General features: G+C 45.0%; 1 protein-coding gene across 7 annotated transcripts in view; it reads left to right on the forward strand.

Annotated features, from left to right (window-relative positions):
• The first annotated feature begins 14,723 nt into the window (after positions 1 to 14,723).
• LOC147117404 (transmembrane protein 106B-like) overlaps positions 14,724 to 20,589 on the forward strand; it is a 31,247-nt gene continuing 25,381 nt past the window's right edge. For 3 of the 7 annotated variants that reach the window (XM_085988377.1, XM_085988384.1, XM_085988383.1), the window contains exons 1-2: positions 14,824 to 14,962; positions 18,541 to 18,773. In XM_085988377.1, coding sequence (XP_085844503.1) covers positions 18,554 to 18,773 — 220 coding nt within the window. In that variant the 5' untranslated portion in view covers positions 14,824 to 14,962; positions 18,541 to 18,553. The other 4 variants (XM_085988380.1, XM_085988379.1, XM_085988378.1 and 1 more) reach the window with 4 other exon arrangements.

The raw sequence follows: 20,589 nt of genomic DNA on the forward strand, positions 1-20,589 counted from the left end.
TATCCGAGAGGAGAGATGAAAGGAGGCATGCGACAGGAGAGAGTGGTCAGGGAGGGATAGAGAGAAAAGGAAAATAGGGGGAAAAAGTGGAATGGCTCGGGTCTGGAGCGGCAGCCAAAGTGCGCACGCAAATGGACACGGGAAAAGCTCAGGTTACATAGGCCTGTTTAAATGTAATAATTAATGGAATACATATTTCCTGGTAGCAGGGAATTGGTTGGAGACAATAGTAGGGAGACCAGGGTCAAAGTCAGAGGTTCCATGGAAGGTTAAGCCGACGTAAGCAGGAGGGGGCCAGTACGGAGCACCGCCGAACCGCTGTCCAAAGCAGGTGAATGAAGTCCAGAAGCTATTTGAAGGGTAGAGAGTTCGAGGATGGAGGTTGTTGCTGTAGCAATGAGAGTCGGTAGCGATGCAGTAAGATGATGGCTAATTTGACGAACGTTGGAGGTCACTGTAGATCAAAACGGCGGAGAAAAAGTGAAACCATAAACCAGTGACCAGCAAAGCTGAAAACCGGTAGAACGAGTCACTAGACTGCAAGTGGAGCTGCTACAAGCCAGCAGAGCTGAAAAACCAGTAGAATCAGTTCAGCAGACACACAGCTGGAAGTTTCAGAGATAAGAGACACAGCAGTTAAGTCTTACAGTGTAATCCAGTGCAGAAACGTAGTGTAACGGGATGTTTTCCTAGAACAGTATGTAATGGAACCAACCAGGGAGCAGGCTATCTTGGATCTGGTACTATGTAATGAGACAGAATTAATAAATGATCTCATAGTAAAGGATCCTTTAGGAAAGAGTGATCATAGCATGGTTGAATTTCAAATTCAGTTGGAGGGTGAGAAAGTTGTATCCCAAACCAGTGTCCTGATCTTAAACAAAGGCAACTATAATGGCATGAGGGCAGAACTGGCTAAAGTGGACTGGAAAAACAAATTAAAGGTTAAGAAAGTTGAAATGCAGTGGCGGGCATTTAAGGAGATATTTCATAACTCTCAACAAAAATATATTCCAGTGAGAAAGAAAGATTTTAAGAGAAGGGAGCACCATCCGTGACTAACTAAGGAAGTAAAGGATGGTATCAAATTGAAAATGAAGGCATACAATGTTGCCAAGATTGGTAGGAGACCAGAGGATTGGGAAATGTTTAAAAACCAGCAAAGGATAACCAAAAAATTAATAAAAAGTGTTGTGGAGTATTTTAAACCAACACTCGACACAAGGTTTTAGATCGATAGTCAAGTCGTCTTTATTGCACCGGTGGGAAAACAGTCTGCTCTGTCTTAGCCAGACCTTTCCAAACTGGTACAGCAAACACTACATTTTTATACATTACAATACACATGTCAAAATTCATTCCTGCCACCTGATTGGTCCTTGGCCCGCATGCATCTTCACTGATTGGTTGCCTATGTCACGTTACATTAAAGTACCGCCTTTATTATCGGCTCAAGCTGTTGTTGCACCTATGACCTCTGTTTATGCCAAATGGGTCTCATACTTCTGGTTCATTGTCCTCTTTTCCTGCCCCTCTAGGCCTCTTTTACTTCCAGCTCATTGTTTTACTTTCCTGCCAGAACAGAACTTACATCCTCTTAGGCCTCTTATGGTTCCATGTCCGGCTATGTTACCGCTACTTAGAAAAAGCTTACTATTGCAAAATATGGTCTTTATTACACCATTCAGTGAAACTGCCAGCAATGTCAGTTTAACTCTTACCCCACTGAAAAGAGAGATGAATTAAGAGAGTAAGTTGGCAAGAAACATTAAAACAGATTGTAAGAGCTTCTACAGGTATATAAAAAGGAAGAGGGTAGCTAAAGTAAACGTTGGTCCCTTAGAGGGTGAGACTGGGGAATTAATAATGGGGAACGGGGAAATGGCAGAGACTCTGAACAAAAATTTTGCATCTGTCTTCACTGTAGAAGACACTAACAACATCCCAATACTGGAAAATCAAGGGGCCACAGGGAGTGGGAAACTAAAGGCAATCACTATCACTAAGGAAATAGTAAACATAGAAACATAGAAGATAGGAGCAGGATTAGGCCATTCGGCACCTCGAGCCTGCTCCGCCATTCAATGAGATCATGGCTGATCATCCAAATTCAGTACCCTGTCCCTGCCTTCTCCCCATATCCCTTGATCCCTTTAGCCTTAAGAAATATATCCAACTCCTTCTTGAATATATTTAATGAACTGGCCTCCACCGCCCTCTGTGGCGGACAATTCCACAGGTTCACCACTCTCTGGGTGAAGAAATTCCTCCTCATCTCAGTCCTAAATGGCTTACCCCTTATCCTTAGACTATGACCCCTGGTTCTGGACTCCCCGGCCATCGGGAACATCCTTCCTGCATCGAGTCTGTCCAGGCCTGACAGAATTTTATAGGTTTCGATGAGATCCCCTCTCAATCTTCTAAACTCCAGTGAGTACAAGCCCAATCGACACAATCTCTCCTCATACGTCATTCCTGCCATCCCAGGTATCAGCCTGGTGAATTTTCGCTGTACTCCTTCCATGGCAAGAACATCCTTCCTCAAATAAGGTGACCAAAACTGCACACAATACTCAAGGTACGGTCTCACCAAGGCCCTGTACAACTGCAGCAAGACATCCTTGTTCCTGTACTCAAACCCTCTTGCTACGAAGGCCAACATACCATTTGCCTTCTTAATCGCCTGCTGCACCTGCATGCTTACCTTCAGCGGCTGGTGTACAAGAACACCCAGGTCTCTTTGCACTTCCTCTTCTCCCAATCTATTACCATTCAAATAATAATCTGCCTTCCTGTTTTTGCCACCAAAGTGGATAACCTCACATTTATCCACGTTATAGTGCATTTGCCATGTTTCTGCCCAATCATCCAACCTGTCCAAATCGTGCTGGAGTTTCACGACATCCTCCTCACAGCATACCCTCCCCCCCAGCTTTGTGTCGTCTGCAAATTTGGAGCTACTACATCCAATTCCCTTATCCAGATCATTAATATATATTGTGAACAGCTGGGGTCCTAGGACCGATCCTTGCGGTACCCCACTAGTCACTGCCTGCCACTCGGAAAATGACCCGTTTATTCCAACTCTTTGCTTTCTATCTGCCAACCAGTTCTCTATCCAAGTCAATACCTTGCCCCCAATCCCATGTGCCTTAATTTTGCAAGTTAATCTCTTATGCCGGACCTTATCGAAAGCCTTCTGAAAGTCCAAATACACTACATCCAGTACTCGGTAAAATAATGGGACTAAACATAGAATGATAGAAACATAGAAGATAGGAGCAGAAGTAAGCCATTCGGCCCTTCAAGCCTGCTCCGCCATTCAATGAGATCATGGCTGATCATCCAAATTCAGTACCCTGTCCCCGCTTTCTCCCCATATCCCTTGATCCCTTTAGCCTTAAGAAATATATCTAACTCCTTCTTGAGTATATTTAATAAGTTGGCCTCAACTGCCTTCTGTGGTAGAGAATTCCACAGGTTCACCACTCTCTGGGTGAAGAAATTCCTCCTCATCTCAGTCCTAAATGGTTTACCCCTTATCCTTAGACTGTGACCCCTGGTTCTGGACTCACCCGCCATTGAGAACATCCTTCCTGCATCTAGTCTGTCTAGTCCTGTTAGAATTTTATAAGTTTCAATGAGATCCCCTCTCATTCTGCTAAAAGACGACAAGTCCCCTGGACCAGATGGCCTGCTGGGGTCTTAAAAGAAGTGACTGCAGAGATAGTGGATGCTTTGGTTGCAACATACCAAAATATCCTGGACTCTGGAGAGGTCCCAGCGGATTGGAAAACCGCTAATGTAACACACCTATTTAAGAAAGGAGGGAGACAGAAAGCAGGAAATTATAGACAGTTAGCCTAACATCTGTCATTGGGAAAATGCTGGAGTCCTTCATTAAGGAAGCAGTAACAGGGCATTTGGAAAAACATACTGCAGTCAAACAGAGTCAGCATGGTTTTAGGAAAGGGAAATCATGTTTAACAAATTTGCTGGAGTTCTTTGAGGATGTAACAAGCAGGGTGGACAAGGGTGAGCCAGTGGATGTGGTGTATTTGGATTTCCAGAAGACATTCGCTAAGGTGCCACATAAAAGGTTACTGCATAAGATAAGAGCTCATGGAGTTGGGGGTAATATATTAGCATGGATAGAGAATTGGCTAACTAACAGAAAGCAGAGAGTCGGGATAAATGGGTCATTTTCTGGTTGGCAAACAGTAACTAGTGGGGTGGCAAAAGGATCGGTGCTGGGGCCCCAACTATTTACAATCTACATTAATGACTTGGATGAAGGGATCAAGTGTAATGTAGCCAAGTTTGCGGATGATACAAAGATGGGTGGGAAAGCAAGTTGTGCAGAGGACTCAAAGAATCTGCAAAGGGATATAGACAGGCTAGGTGAGTGGGCAAAGATTTGGCAGATGGAGTGTAATGTAGGAACGTGCGAGGTTATCCACTTTGGCAGGAAAAATAAAAAAGCAAACTATTATTTAAATGGAGATTACACAATGCTACAGTTCAGAGGGACCTGGGGGTCCTTGTGCATGAAACACAAAAAGTTAGCATGCAGGTACAGCAAGTAATCAAAAAGGCAAATGGAATGTTGGCCTTTATTGCAAGGGGGTTGGAGTATAAAAGCAGGGAAGTCCTGCTACAGCTGTACAAGGTATTGGTGAGACCACACCTTGAGTACTGCGTACAGTTTTGGTCTCCTTATTTAAGGAAGGATATGCTTGCATTGGAGGCAGTTCAGAGACAATTCATTAGGTTAATTCCAGAGATGAGGGGGTTGACTTATGAGGAAAGGTTGAGCAGGCTGAGCCTATACTCATTGGAATTTAGAAGAATGAGAGGTAATCTTATCGAAACATATGATACTGAGGGGGCTCGACAGGGTAGATGCAGAGAGGATGTTTCCCTCATGGGGAAATCTAGAACTCGGGGGCACAGTCTCAGAATAAAGCCTCGCCCTTTTAGAACTGAGATGAGGAGGAATTTCTTTTCTCAGAGGGTCGTCAATCTGTGGAATTCTCTGCCCCAGAGAGCCGTGGGGGCTGGGTCATTAAATACATTTAAAGTGGAGATAGACAAATTTTTGCAAGATAAGGGAGTGAAGGATTATGGGGAGCGGGCTGGGAAGTGGCTTTGAGCAGGCTCGAGGGGCCAAGAGGCCTAATCCTGCTATTTCTTATCTTCTTATGTAATCCAATGTAGTTCAAAGCAGAAACGTAGTGTGATTCAATGTAGTTCAAAGCAGAAACGTAGTGTGATTCAATGTAGTTCAAAGCAGAAACGTAAGTGTGATTCAATGTAGTTCAAAGCAGAAACGTAGTGTGATTCAATGTAGTTCAAAGCACAAACGTAGTGTGATTCAATGTAGTTCAAAGCAGAAACATAGGCCTCGATTTTAACTCGGCTGCGGGCTATTGGCGTGTTCCCTGAATTTCGTGTTTCCCCCAAGAATCTAAATGGATGTGGGAGATTGATGCAATTTTAAGTCAATTGGCCAATTGATTTCCAACGTGTGGGAAGCCTTTGCAAATGGGTTTCTCATGACTGAAAGTCCCCTCCGATGATGTCATCATTACTGCTGCATTTAAGGTCCACAGCAAGCCTTGCTTCTTCTGCAGACTGCCAAGCTTTCTCCATTTGATGGCACAGGAACCTGCAGGAAAAATGGCCAGCGGGAGCCAAGAGCAGCTCCTAAGTTTGACGAGGCAGCATTACAGGCATTGGTGGATGGGGCTAGGGCCCACAGGGAGGTCCTGTTCCCTTCATCAGGGAGGAAGAGGCATCCCAGTCAGACCAAGGCTGTGTGGCTACAGGTGGCTGAGGAGGTCAACTCCTTGGGGGACACACGGCGCACATGGATGCAGTGCAGGAAAAGATTCCATGACATTCAACGTACTGGAAAAGTATGAATTTCCCATCACCCTCAATCTGATCCCCATTGCCTTTCCTCACCAGCACTCAGCTTTAGCAATCCCTTCCTCCACATCCCACTTGACACTCACATCCATGCACCCTTACCCATTCCCTCTCTTTCTATGCTCACATTCACAGAACTATTCCACCATGCAGCCCTCACACTCCCTATCACTCTGATACTTTGAACACAACTGACAACACATAGGAGGGCCCTTGGTCTTGCAACCTCACTCCATCTTTGTCTCCTTCTAAGTATCTATGCTATGCAATCTCTACACTCACTCCTTCATTCTCACTCAACATCCACTTGTCTCCCTCATTGCAGGAAAAGAGAGCTCACAATAAAAGGGAAAGAGCCAGGACAGGAGGAGGCCCACCATCATTAGCCCAGCTCACCCCCTGGGAGGAAGCCGTCCTGGAAATTGTCGGGGTTGAAAAAGATGCGCACGTTGGGGACGGACAGACGGGTGCATCACAGCAAGCTGGTGACAGAATAGTTTTCCATCTCTCTCATTGACATTGCATGAGTCGCTGATAATGATTCTGAAGCTATAACAGATGGACTTATGATCATCTGCAATATGCAATATGCATGTAACCTTGACCTCACATCTCTAACTCTTTCCTTTACTCCCCCACAGGACCATCGAGAGCCCCCATCCCCACTGTCCAGGAGGAAGAGCCTGAGCTTCCAGACTCCTCAGAGGAATCTGCAACCTCTGAGGGTGCAGCGTATGCAGAAATAAGCGCACCCAGCACCAGCGCAGACACTCACACCTCGGTGGGACCTTCGGGACATAGAGTAGTGTTGTCACCTGGTGTATCAGAGCTCACAAGTGAGCATCAGCAGATTGTGGAGACAGAGACAACAGTGGAGATTCCTAGTCGGAGGGCGCAGGACTCTGCCAGCTCAGCTCAGCAGCATGTCGACCCTCTGCCTCTGGGTCCATCCATAAGATCAGAGGTGATGGAACTCCATGCACAGATGCAGGAGTCTCTGGCAGGTTTTGTCTCTAGGGTCGCTGCGAGTGTGGAGCGAATGGAGGAGTCCATAGCGAACATGAGCAGAGCCTTTGTGGAGTCATTGGCGCATGAACGCATCGACACGGAAAGGATAGCTACCTACGTGGAAATGATTGCTGCCTCCATGGTAAGGTTGGCTATGGTAGAGGAGAGGAGGACTACGGCCATGGAGGAGGTTAGTCGCCAGGTTATGGAAAACATGGTGAGTGTTCAGAATAGAATGACATCTCTTGAGGAGCAATGGGCATCTATTGAACAGAGAAACCAGACCTTCATGGAAGTCCTTCTGAGTAGGACTGCCATTGCAGATACGGGTCCCCATGACCCCCATGATGTGCAGCAAGGTGCTCTCCAGCCACTTGCAGGCGCTGAGGGGGAGCTGACCCATGAGAGGGAGGTTGGTGGCAGACCTCAAGGAAGTGGGGGTTCCTCTCCAGGCGCTCACACTTCCATGCCACTGCAGAGCCCTTGGTCAGAGCCCCACCGGAGTCCACACCCAAGTGAGACAGACGTCTCAACCCCTGCACAGCTGCAGGAGCAGCAGACTGTTGGCGGCCCTCACAGGCTCGCCACCCCAGAGGACGCCCGTCAAAAGGTGTCGAGACAGGAGCAGCAGGAAAGTGAGCAAGGGGCCTCCACATCTGCTGAAGCCACAGGGGAACCACGACGTAGGAGCATGCATAAGAGGAAAATGAAGCACAAGCAGTCACAAGGATAGTCACTTGGGTGAAATTTTATGTATTATTAAAAAAAGCCATCAGATGAATTGTCAATAAAAAGTCTGATGGCTACTGCTGTATTTGTGGCGTGTGTCATTTCACGAATGGGACTTTCACATTGAGGGCTTAGGATTACTTGCAACTGTCAGTATGCTGGACAAATAGCTAGGAATCCGCAGTGTCTTGGCCATTGTCGATGCTCAGGTAAGAAGCTGCGAGGCAAAAGTGCTTGATTGGCTAGGCTAAGCAAATCTGGCCAGGATGAGTGCGTTCCTTGCATCCTGGGCAGCAGTGTTCTGGCATAATGCTGCCACTGGTTGTTGGTCCTCTGCAGGATGGTCGTTTTCGCCCTCCTCCTCCTCATCATCATCATCATCCGAGGAGGGTATGTGAGGAGCCATTTGGTCCTCAGGAATCTGCAAGCCACGACGCTGTGCCATGTTGTGAAGTGCACAGCAAACCACGACGATTCTGGAGACCCTGGCTGCTGAGTACTGCAGGGCTCCACCTGATCTATCCAGGCATCTGAAGCGCATCTTCAGCAAACCGATGGTTTGCTCGATAATGGATCTGGTGGAAATGTGGCTGGAGTTGTAGCGCTCCTCAGCTTCGTTGGCTGGTCTCCTCAACGGCGTCATTAGCCAAATCCTCAGGGGATAGCCCTTGTCTCCAAGTAGCCATCCGTGAAGTTGGTCTGGCGGCCTGAATAGCAGAGGCACACTAGACTGGCGCAGTATGAAGGCGTCATGGCAACTGCCAGGGTACATGGCACAAATATGCAAAATCTCCTTCTTGTGGTCACACACCAGCTGAACGTTAAGGGAGTGGAAGCCCTTGCGGTTGACAAAAATACCTGGATTGCGATGGGGTGCCCTAAGGGCCACATGTGTGCAGTCAACGATGCTCTGCACCCTTGGAAAGTCTGCCAGATGAGCTAATCCAACCGCTCGCACCGTCACACTTGCATGATTCTTGGTGAAATGGATGTGATTGTGCGCGAGGGCAAAGGAGGCATCGGTTACCTGCGTGATGCAAGTGTGTGCGGCCGCCTGGGAAATGCCGCTGATGTCTGCTGATGATCCCTGGAATGAGCCTGAGGCAAAAAAGTTGAGTGCGGTGGTGAATTTGATGGCCACTGGTAATTCTTGTCCACCTGGTCCCCTGGGCAGCAGGTCTTGCTGTAGCATTGCGCGGATGTCAGTCACTACCCCTCGCGAAAGTCGGAGCCGCCTTTGGCACTGCTGCTCAGTCATGTTGAGGTAGCTCACCCTGTGTCTGTAGACCCTGTTTGGGGGGTATCTCCTGTGCCGACGGGCTTCCAGGCGCTGGCCCCTTCTGGCCTGTGCTGCCTCAGGTGGGTGAGCAGCAGCCTGTCGCTCCTGCTACTGCTGCTGTTGCTGGTGCTGCTGTTGTTCCTGGTTCTGCTGCTGCTGCGCCTGGTGCTCGAGCTCCTCTAATGCCCAGAAGGGAAGGAAAAAAATGGCTCCCATGCTTCTGGCATATGCCTCCATTGAGGAAGCGCTGAGTGAAGGTGGCAAGAGGGGTTTCCCAGGAGTTCACACTGGAGATGTATGTGAGGCTCCAACCTTCCACAGGTGTGGTTAAGCCTGGTAAATGTTGCCCCAGGCCTGAGACAAAAAATCCTGCCACCTGCAAATGATGGCTGATCAAATCTCCTCTTTAATGGTTGACCTGCAGCTGATAGTCACCAAGCCAATAGTGCACCCGCCAGGTTGCACATTCGTGATTCCTACCAGGCGTGTTTTATGTGGGAAAAGGGTTAAAAGTGCACAGGACTGTTAAAATGGCATTATAGAGGCCATTTAGTGGTGATTAAGGGCCTTAAAGACCAGTCCCGCCTGTTGGATGTGGGACGGATTCGGGATATAGATACATAGAAGATAGGAACAGGAGTAGGCCATTCGGACCTTCGAGCCTGCTCCGCCATTCAATGAGATCATGGCTGATCATCCAAATTCAGTACCCGGTCCCTGCCTTCTCCCCATATCCCTTGATCCCTTTAGCCTTAAGAAATATATCCAACTCCTTCTTGAATATACTTAATGAACTGGCCTCCACCGCCCTCTGTGGCAGAGAATTCCACAGGTTCACCACTCTCTGGGTGAAGAAATTCCTCCTCATTTCAGTCCTAAATGGCTTACCCCTTATCCTTAGACTATGACCCCTGGTTCTGGACTCCCCGGCCATCAGAAACATCCTTCCTGCATCTAGTCTGTCCAGGCCTGACAGAATTTTATAGGTTTCGATGAGATCCCCTCTCAATCTTCTAAACTCCAGTGAGTATAAGCCCAATCGACACAATCTCTCCTCATACGTCATTCCTGCCATCCCAGGTATCAGCCTGGTGAATCTTCGCTGCACTCCTTCCATGGCAAGAACGTCCTTCCTCAGGTAAGGCGACCAAAACTGCACACAATACTCAAGGTGTGGTCTCACCAAGGCCCTGTACAACTGCAGCAAGACATCCTTGTTCTTGTACTCGAACCCTCTTGCTACGAAGGCCAACATACTATTTGCCTTCTTAACCGCCTGCTGCACCTGCATGCTTACCTTCAGCGACTGGTGTACAAGAACACCCAGGTCTCTTTGCACTTCCCCTTCTCCCAATCTATTACCATTCAAATGATAATCTGCCTTCCTGTTTTTGCCACCAAAGTGGATAACCTCACATTTATCCACGTTATAGTGCATTTGCCATGTTTCTGCCCAATCACCCAACCTGTCCAAGTCGTGCTGGAGTTTCACGACATCCTCCTCACAGCATACCCTCCCCCCCAGCTTTGTGTCGTCTGCAAATTTGGAGATATTACATCCAATTCCCTCGTCCAGGTCATTAATATATATTGTGAACAGCTGGGGTCCTAGGACCGATCCTTGCGGTACCCCACTAGTCACTGCCTGCCACTCGGAAAACGACCCGTTTATTCCAACTCTTTGCTTTCTGTCCGCCAACCAGTTCTCTATCCAAGTCAATACCTTGCCCCCAATCCCATGTGCCTTAATTTTGCACGATAATCTCTTATGCGGGACCTTATCGAAAGCCTTCTGAAAGTCCAAATACACCACATCCACTGGTTCTCCCTTATCTATTTTACCAGTTACATCCTCAAAAAATTCCAGTAGATTAGTCAAGCATGATTTACCTTTTGTAAATCCATGTTGACTTTGTCCGATCCAGTCACTGCTTTCCAAGTGCTCTGCTATTACATCTTTTGTAATGGACTCTAGCATTTTCCCCACTACCGATGTCAAGCTTACCGGTCTATAATTCCCCGCCTTTTCTCTACCACCTTTTTTGAATAGTGGGGTAACATTAGCTACCCGCCAATCCATGGGTACCGTTCCAGAGTCTATCGAGTTCTGGAAGATGACCAGCAATGCATCTACTATTTCTAGGGCCACTTCCTTAAGTACCCTGGGATGTAGATTATCAGGCCCTGGGGATTTATCGGCCTTCAGTCCCATCAATTTTCCTAACACCATTTCCCTACAAATACTGATTTCTTTCAGTTCCACCCTTTCATCAGACCCTATGTTCCCCGACATCTCTGGGAAGTTATTTGTGTCCTCCTTTGTGAAGACAGAACTAAAATATGTATTTAGTTGGTCTGCCATTTCTTTGTTCCCCATTATAAATTCCTCCGATTCTGACTGCAAGGGACCTACACTTGACTTCACCAATCTTTTTCTCTTCACATATCTATAAAAGCTTTTACAGTCAGTTTTTATGTTCTCTGCAAGCTTACTCTCATATTCTATTTTCCCTTTCTTAATTAATCCCTTTGCCCTCCTTTGTTGAATCTTAAACTGCTCCCAATCCTCAGGATTATTGCTTTTTCTGGCCAATTTATATGCCCTCTCCTTGGACCTTATGCTATCCCTAATTTCCCTTGTTAGCTACGGTTGGGTCACCTTTTTTGTTTTATTTTTATGCCAAACTGGGATGAACAAATTCTGTAGTTCATCCATTTGGTCTTTGAATGTTTGCCATTGCCTATCCACCATCAACCCTTTGAGTGCCATTCCCCAATCAATCCTACCCAACTCGCTCCTCAGACCATCACAGTTTCCTTTATTTAAATTGAGGACCCTAGTCTCCGAGTCAACTACTTCATTCTCCATCTTAATGAAGAATTCGATCATATTATGATCGCTCCGACCCAAGGGGCCTCTTACAACAAGATTGCTAATTAATCCTTTCTCGTTACATAATACCCAGTCTAAGATGGCCTGATCTCTGGTTGGTTCGTCGACATATTGGTCCAGGAAACCATCCCGTAAACACTCCAGGAATTCCTCCTCCACAGTATTGTTACTCATTTGGTTAGCCCAATCTATATGTAGATTAAAGTCACCCATGATGACTGCTGTGCCCTTATTGCACGCTTCTTTAATTTCTCTTTTAATGCCATCCCCAACCTCCACCTTACTGTTTGGAGGTCTATAAACCACTCCCACTAACGTTTTTTTCCCGTTAGTATTTCTCAATTCTACCTATACAGATTCCACCTCATCAGAGCTAATATCCTTCATTACAATTGTGTTAATCCCTTCTTTAACCAGTAATGCTACCCCACCTCCCTTTCCTTTTTGCCTATCTTTCCTGAATATTGAATACCCCTGGATGTTGAGTTCCCAGTCCTGGCCTTCCTTGAGCCACGTTTCCGTAATCCCAACCAAATCGTATTTGTTTACTTCTATTTGCGCAGCCAATTCATCCACCTTATTACAAATGCTCCTCGCATTAAGACACAAAGCCTTCAGGCTTGTTTTTTTAACGCTCTTAGACCTATTAGAATTATTATTTACTGTGGCCATGTTTGAATTAAACCGTTGATTTCTCTGACTGCCACTTTTGTTTTTCTCCTTCCTATCTTTTGCTTTTATCCTTGTTTCCCTTTCCTCGGTCTCCCTGCTCAGGTTCCCAACCCCCTGCCATTTTAGTTTAAACCCTCCCCCACAGCACTAGCAAACACTCCCCCTAGGACATTGGTTCCAGCCCTGCCCAGGTGCAAACCGTCCGGTTTGAACTGGTCCCACCTCCCCCAGAACCAGTTCCAATGTCCCAGGAACTTGAATCCCTCCCCCTGGCACCATTCCTCTAGCCACGTATTCATCTGAAGTATCCTTCTATTTCTACTCTGACTAGCACGTGGCACTGGTAGCAATCCTGAGATTACTACCTTTGAGGTCCTGTTTTTTAATTTATCTCCTAACTCCCTATACTCTGCTTTTAGGACCACATCCCGCTTTTTACCTATATTGTTGGTGCCTATATGCACCACGACAACTGGCTGTTCACCCTCCCCTTCCAAGATGTTCTGGAGTCGCTCGGAGACATCCTTGACCCTTGCACCAGGGAGGCAACACCATCCTGGGGTCTCGTTTGCTGCCGCAGAAACGCCTATCTATTCCCCTTACAATTGAATCCCCTATTACTATAGCTCTTCCCCTCTTTTTCCTCCCATTCTGTGCAGCAGAGCCACCCCTGGTGCCAGGAAGTTGGCTGCTGCTGCCTTCCTCTGATAAGCCATCCCCCCCAACAGTACTCAAAGTGGTGTATCTGTTGGAGAAGGGGATAGCCACAGGGGACCCCTGCACTACCTGCCTGCGCCTAGTACTCTGCCTGTTGGTCACCCGTTCCCTTTCTTCCTGTCCAACCTCTACCTGCGGTGTGTCCAACTCCGTAAATGTGCTATTCACGTTGTCCTGAGCATCGTGAACACTCCAGTATGTGTCCAATCGCAGCTCCAGTGCCGCAATGCGGTCTGTCAGTAGCTGCAGCTGGATGCACTTCCTGCACATGTAGTTGTCAAGGACACAGGAAGTGTCCCTGAGTTCCCACATATCGCAGGAGGAGCAGATCACGGGGCCCGGCTTTCCTGCCATGACTTACCCTTTAATTAATTGAATTTAAATTAAATCAATCAATCCCACTAATTACACTACAGTTAACTGGTTTACCAACAGTCCCTGCTACACCAGAGAGACCTTAGAAACTATAAACCAGAGTTAAAGTTTAAAAAAATATATACTCACCAACCAAATACTCACCAACCAATCACTTACCTGCTTCCTGGTGACGTCACATTCTGATTACTTTTTACCTCTCTCCCCTGCTGTTGAACTGGTACGCTGCTCCGGTTTGAACTGCCGCCGATGCTGTGTTCCCACACAGTCCCGCTCTAGTCGGGCTGCTCCTGACTCACTGCCGCCGGTTTGAACTGCCGCCGATGCTGTGTTCCCACACAGGCCCGCTCTAGTCGGGCTGCTCCTGACTCACTGCCACTGGTTTGAACTGCCATCAGACCATCAGACACACCTGAGTAAAAATGGCTCGGAGTCGGGAACCAGGCGGGGGGGTCCCGACCGCCAGTTTTTGCGATTTTAACCCCCTGCATGCCTCCAAGCCCGCCTCCACGGCTCAGTTAAAATCGAGGCCATAGTGTAGATGTCCAGAGAAGTTCAGGAGATCGGAAACCAATTTGACAAAAGAATGCCACAGCTTAAGACTTGAAGTGACTGAAAAGCAAAGAAGCACCACAGCCGCTGAGTCAAACCGTGTAGTCAATTAAGTCCTGTTCACAAGCAATCCAGTGATACAGCTCAAGTTTCAGCAGAGTTCCGACAGTTGAAAGAGATCAGTGAGAACAAGACGCCAGGGGATGGGCAGTGGATAGTGGACTCTGCAGGGGTAGCTTTAAACTTGTAGTTTGGTCTGAAATGCCTTCACTATCAGAGACAGGAGATCTTAAGCAATTGAAGAGAGGAGATTGGGGGAAGAAAGGGCAAAGGATGACCGCAGATACAGTTGAAGAGTACAGCAGCTCAGAAAGGGGCTGCCAGCCCAGCAGCCCTCTTATCCATGAACAGCAAACCCTGATTAGTTTTAGCTACTGGACTTAACAAATGCCTTTGCAAAATTTATTTAGGCAAAGATGATATGCAGAACCAGTTCTGGAATTGTAGTTAGATCACCATCCAGCTAACTCTAGAGTTGACCAGCAGAGAGCAATGCCCTGTATTTATGTGAGGAAACGCTGTGACGTAATCCCATGATCCCGTGCTGCCACTCGGCCGGCCAAGGGGAGAGGGAGTGCGCATGCGTGGCGTGGAAAAAAAGGTAAACACGGGAGTCGCGTGAGATGAGTTTATTGTAAAATTAACGAACATACACCACGGCAGCCGCCTCGCCTCCGGACAGCGAAAGAATAGACAGTCCCCGGGTGCCGGACCGAGTTAAGGAGGTGTCCGAGGTCTACGGCTAGGTAATTTTACCCTTGGTGGATCGACGCACTGACGGCGGCTCCCGGCTTGGCCCGGCCCGGCCCGGCCCGGTTGTCCCAGCGACGGCGCGTGAGGCTGGAGAACAACGTCCGCGAGCAGCTGCTGCTGGGCGCGATCCCGGAGTCTGGAGCCCCGAGCCCCGGCCAGTGCACCGCCTCCCGGCACCGCGCAGCCACCTTCTCATCCTCGCCATTTGGTGCACACGTGAGCAGCATACGGTATTCCTCACTGAGGCGGTGGGAGGGACTCCATTCTGTCGTGGCCTTTTTGTTAATACGTTACTGTGATTTTGAGACTTGTGTGGTGCACCAGTATTCTATGAACTATGAAATTAGTTTGTCGGAGATTTGGGATTTGTCATTTTAGTGTTATCTCTAAATCTTTGAAAAGAGGGCGAACGTAAACGAAGCTTGTAAGGCTTGGCAAATACTTAAAATCACTATTTCCCTGCGTCTAATGCAGTTTTAAAGGAGAACTGTTTAACGTGGACAAGTTGTTAGCTAACACTTTTTTATATGATATTACGTGTTATTGTGTAGCTGCGCCTTCAGAGTTAAATACTTTTTTTTGTAAAATGAGGATGTGTAATCTGATGGATGCGGTCAGTGGCTGGTTATAACCTATTTACTAGAACCACGGGTCACAGTCTAAGGATAAGGGGTAAGCCATTTAGGACAGAGATGAGGAGGCATTTCTTCACCCAGAGAGTGGTGAACCTGTGGAATTCTCTACCACAGAAGGCAGTAGAGGCCAATTCATTAATTAAATATATTCAAGAAGGAGTTAGATATATTTCTTAAGGCTAAAGGGATCAAGGGGTATGGGGAGAAAACGGACAGGGTACTGAATTTGGATGATTAGCCATGATCGCATTGAATGGTGGAGCAGGCTCGAGGGGCCGAATGGTCTACTCCTGCTCCTATCCTATCTTCTATGTTTCTGTGTTTATGTTTTCACTTTACAAAGTGTATTGTAGCAGCTGATACAACATGAAATTACTCTCTAATGTGGGTGTATTAGTTTCACTGCTACATGCAAATGTCATGATTTTTTTTTTTTAAATATACTAAATATTTGCAGTTTACCCCAGAAAAAAGAAATACTTTCGTGATCCAGAAATCAAAACGCTCACAGCCTCAAATTGAGCTTGGGCGTCATCACTTTATAAACAAAGCCAAACCTAAGCGCCTGCCAAGACCAATCAACTTGTAATTGAATTCAAGAATACAGAATAACACCTTGTAGCCTTAGAGACATGGACCTGCTGTTTAGCAGCAGAATAATACATTGTGGTTTAATATGCTGTCCTTAAAAACACACACACTTGACTTACTCCTTTCTACTAGCTTATATTGGTGTCTCCTACTAGCAAACTGGCCTATAGGGTGAGTTGCCTCTGATCAGTCAGAAGGGCATGATTCATGCCTCCAAGTAGCTTCTTGCAGTATTACCTAGATTAATTACCTAGATTGCCTGATGGTTAGGAACTATTACTGACTACTGATACTAACCTGTTGGCAAGCTTCTCCAATTGACTATGCTTTGGGTTTCTCTCAAAATGTATTTAAATATTTTATTCGCTAGTACATTTCATTTATTTAATTCTTTGATTTAACTTTGGACTCCCAGGCTGTAACTCAAGGCACACATAATGTGATCATGTCAAGATTCAATCTAGCTTATGTTTTTCACTTCATCTTTGCAGCACTGCCTTAACACTTTTGTTAAATATAGGCATTTTTATACACAGCCATTTCAATTTCACTGAATCCATTTTAATTTCAGACCATTTGGATTTATTTTTATACATATACTGTCTTTTACTGAATCCTTAACTGCTTCATCTTTCCGAATGTGTTCTCCTGAGTTTTAAATAGGTTTTCCAAAATATAGTGAATGATTGATTATTAGTTACATGTGCAGCTCCAGTTGTTACAGTAGCCATTTTGGGAAACTCAGCCTGTTTTTAATATTTTACTGGATTTCATTTTTAACTTTTTAAAATCCAGACTTCCTAAATCAAACTCATCTATTCCGTGTTTTTAAATAGGAAACTTTGAAACATATTTATGTATATTCTCCCTCTATAGTAACTATGATGGTCATTTTACAAGGTTTATCAAGTTTTAATCTCATTCTGTGTTTGACTTATATGTTTATAAAGTCCTAAATCCTTCAATATTTTAAATAGAATTTTACAGTTTTACACACTGATTCCTGTTATAGGGGAAGAGGAGAGCTTCTGTCTGTAGAAGACAACAGACCAGTTTTGAATTTCAATATATAGATGAATATATAGGAGTTTGTAGGATAGTGAGATTTAGCACTTAGTTTATTTCTTAGAACATACAAATGCACGTGCTACTTTCTGTTATTGGCTTAGTTGCAGATCAGCTATTAGTTATCTGCAATTATCATCAATTCCAAACTATCAAAATGCTACTCTTGAGTGCCTGAGACTCGTGTGCCAATGTGCTTTTCCTTGTTGGTCAAACAAAGTACAAGGTTAGGGTCTGATGAAGGGTCCCAGACCTGAAATGTTAACTCTGTGTCTTCCCTCCACGGATGCTGCCTGGCCTGCTGAGTGCTTCCAACATTTTCTGTTATTTCAGATTTCCAGCATCTGCAGTATTTTGCTATTGTACAAGGTACAGTTGACTTTTGACTATTGAGCACTGCCACTGCAAAATAGTTAAGTCTTGCAAACTATTCAGTTTGTGAGGCTTTGAATTCTCAAGTGCTGCTTAGCTTTTCATGGAAACAGCTATTGGAGTATCTAGGTGTCTAACCAAACTTCTAGCCAGGTGAAAGTTAAGTTCAAGTAGCAGCTAAGTATTTTAGTAGGATGCCAATACCTGATACGCCAAACTTGAATGCGTCACCTGACACTAGTAGTAGTCTTCTAATCCCCATTGATTTGTTAATCGGCATGCATGTCATACCTTGCACAATCTCATTAAACCAGACTTGAGTTTATCAAAACCATCTAATTAAGGATGTAAAATCAAACAAGATGTACAATAGTGCAAATTAAAAATTGAATAAGGATTAAGAAGTGTGTATATAAAAAGGGTGGAAGATTGGTTGTTTTTGACATCAAAACAGCAAGCACTAATGTACCAGTTTGTTGATTCCAATATAGATACATTTGGAAAGAAGACAGAAGGAAAAGGTGGTTTGGGAAACATCTGCAGAAGGTGTTAAAGTCTAGGATGGTTTTCATCTAATTACCCTGTCGTGGCTAACGTTTATGACTGTTTTGAGACCTATATATATATATATATATATATCTCTATCCCTGTAAATGGGATTGATTGTCAACAGTTTGCTAATATTGCTTTAGTGAAACAGCTGTCTTGATTTTAACCTGTAGTAATGATGCCTCTGCTATTGTGGTTTTACAAATTCTTCTTGATGTAGCATCAATCGTGTTTCAATTGGAGGTTCAATTAGAGATGTACAAATGAAGATTTTGTTTGTAACTGGATTTATAGGTAGAGTTTTGGGGTCCCATGTATACTTAAGTTAACAACTTGCTTTTAATCTTTTTCCTCTAAAGTGATTATTGAACTATGGGGAAAAATCTATCTCGCTTATCACTGCACAAAGCCATGAGTGAAAGCCATGAGTCCTGCACATCAATAACTGACCGGGATAAACTGGATGTTTCAGCCGATCACAGTGAAGACTCTGGTAGAAATGGGGATGTTTCGCAGTTTCCGTATGTGGAATTCACAGGTCGAGACAGTGTTACCTGTCCAACATGTCAAGGAACAGGAAGAATTCCAAGAGGTATTTCTGAATATTGTCACTCGTGTTTAGAGGCTTTCATTTAACTACTGTACAATTTGTCTTGAACAAGTATTTTATAAAGTGGACCAGTTCACATTAGCAGCAACTAAAGGTTTTAATTGTACTGCATGGTGATTGCTAATGCATATCTGCCTGTGGAATTTTATACTATAGTTCTGTAGTAGCTATTTAAGCTTTAAAAACTGCAGGCTGAGATAGAATTAAGCATCTCAACATGCAGTCTTGGCATTCACTTGTCATATTTTAATGAAATCTATTGTGAACCTAGTTTTAAAAATGTTATAAACTTGGAAGAATACTAGTGTAGTCTTCCTACTTTCCCACCAAAGTTCCCTCTAAGCTGTGCAGCCCCACAGCGCTCTACTGGTCCCATGCAGCCTGGGACGAACTTTTCCAATGTTAAGTTTCATGCATTAAAGGGGCTGCGCACCCAAAAAAAAATTAGGGGCAACATTGTTTCCCACAGCTATTTATTTTTCAGTGCTCCCTCTATACTTAAATTGAGTGCAAAAGAAATTTACCATTAAAGGTCCACCACACTGACATTTTAAATTTGGATATGATCTTAAGGTGGCATTGGTTTGTATAGGTTCAATCTATTTTAAAATGTGAGTTTTTTTTTTGCTTAGTGTCAATTTGAAGCTGTTTGCTAGTTATCATCTTTTTGGCTGGAAAATTAACAGCATCAGTCGATAAAATGCACAGAAAAAATAGACCTGAAATTACCAAGGAAAAGTGCTTCTTTATTAGCAAGTCTGGCTTGTACAGACCTTTAATATCACAGCCAGCAGTTACTGCATGGTTTGACATGCACATTGCTTTAAAGTCACTCACTTCAAGAAAGAAGGGAGAGAGAAAACTGGGAACAATAGACCAGTTAACCTGACCTCAGTAATAGATTCTAACATTTTCCTTATCATTAGGGACGTAGTATCAGGGCATTTAGAAAATCATATTGGGCAACGTCAACACTGATTTCTGAAAGGAAAATAGTGTTTGACGACATCTGTTTTTTTGAGGTTGTAACTAGCAGGGTAGATAAGGGGGAACCAGTGGATGTGGTGTATTTGGTTTTTCAAAACTCAAAGGTGCCACACGAGGTTATTATGCAAAATTAGGGCTCATGGGATTGGGGGGGGGGGGGGTGGAGTAATATATTAGCATGCATTGAGGATTGGTTAACAGACAGAAAACAGAGTCATTTTCGGGTTGGCAGGCTGTAACTAGAAAAGCAGAATATTTTTTAAATGGTGAGAGATTGGGAAATGTTGGTATTCAGAGAGACCTGGGTGTCCTTGTACATGAATCACAAAGTTAACATGCAGGTACAGCAAGCAATTAGGAAAGCAAATGGTATGTTGGCCTTTATTACAAAAGGATTGGAGTACAAGAATAAAGAAGTCTTGCTGCAATTATATAGGGCTTTTGTGAGACCACACCCTGGAGTATTGTGTACAGTTTTGGTCTCCTTACTTAAGGAAGGATATACTTGCCTTTAGTGGGAGTGCAATGAAGGTTCACCAGACTGATTCCTGGAATTTGGAAGAGGAGGAAGAAATGTCCTGTGAGGAGAGCTTGAGTAGACTAGGCCTAGATTCCCTAGAATTTAGATGAATGAGAGGTTATCTCATTGAAACATATAAAATTCTTTGACAGGGTAGACGCTGGGAGCATGTTTCCCCTGGCTGGAGAATCTAAAACCAGGCGGTCACAGTCTCGGAATAAGGGGTCGTCCATTTAGGACTGATGAGAAATTTCTTCACTCAAAGGGTTGTGAATCTTTGGAATTCTCTAC

The sequence above is a fragment of the Somniosus microcephalus genome, chromosome 5 (assembly GCF_052327205.1).
Source record: "Somniosus microcephalus isolate GS21.2 chromosome 5, FLI_Smic_1.0, whole genome shotgun sequence".
Lineage (NCBI taxonomy): Eukaryota > Metazoa > Chordata > Chondrichthyes > Squaliformes > Somniosidae > Somniosus > Somniosus microcephalus.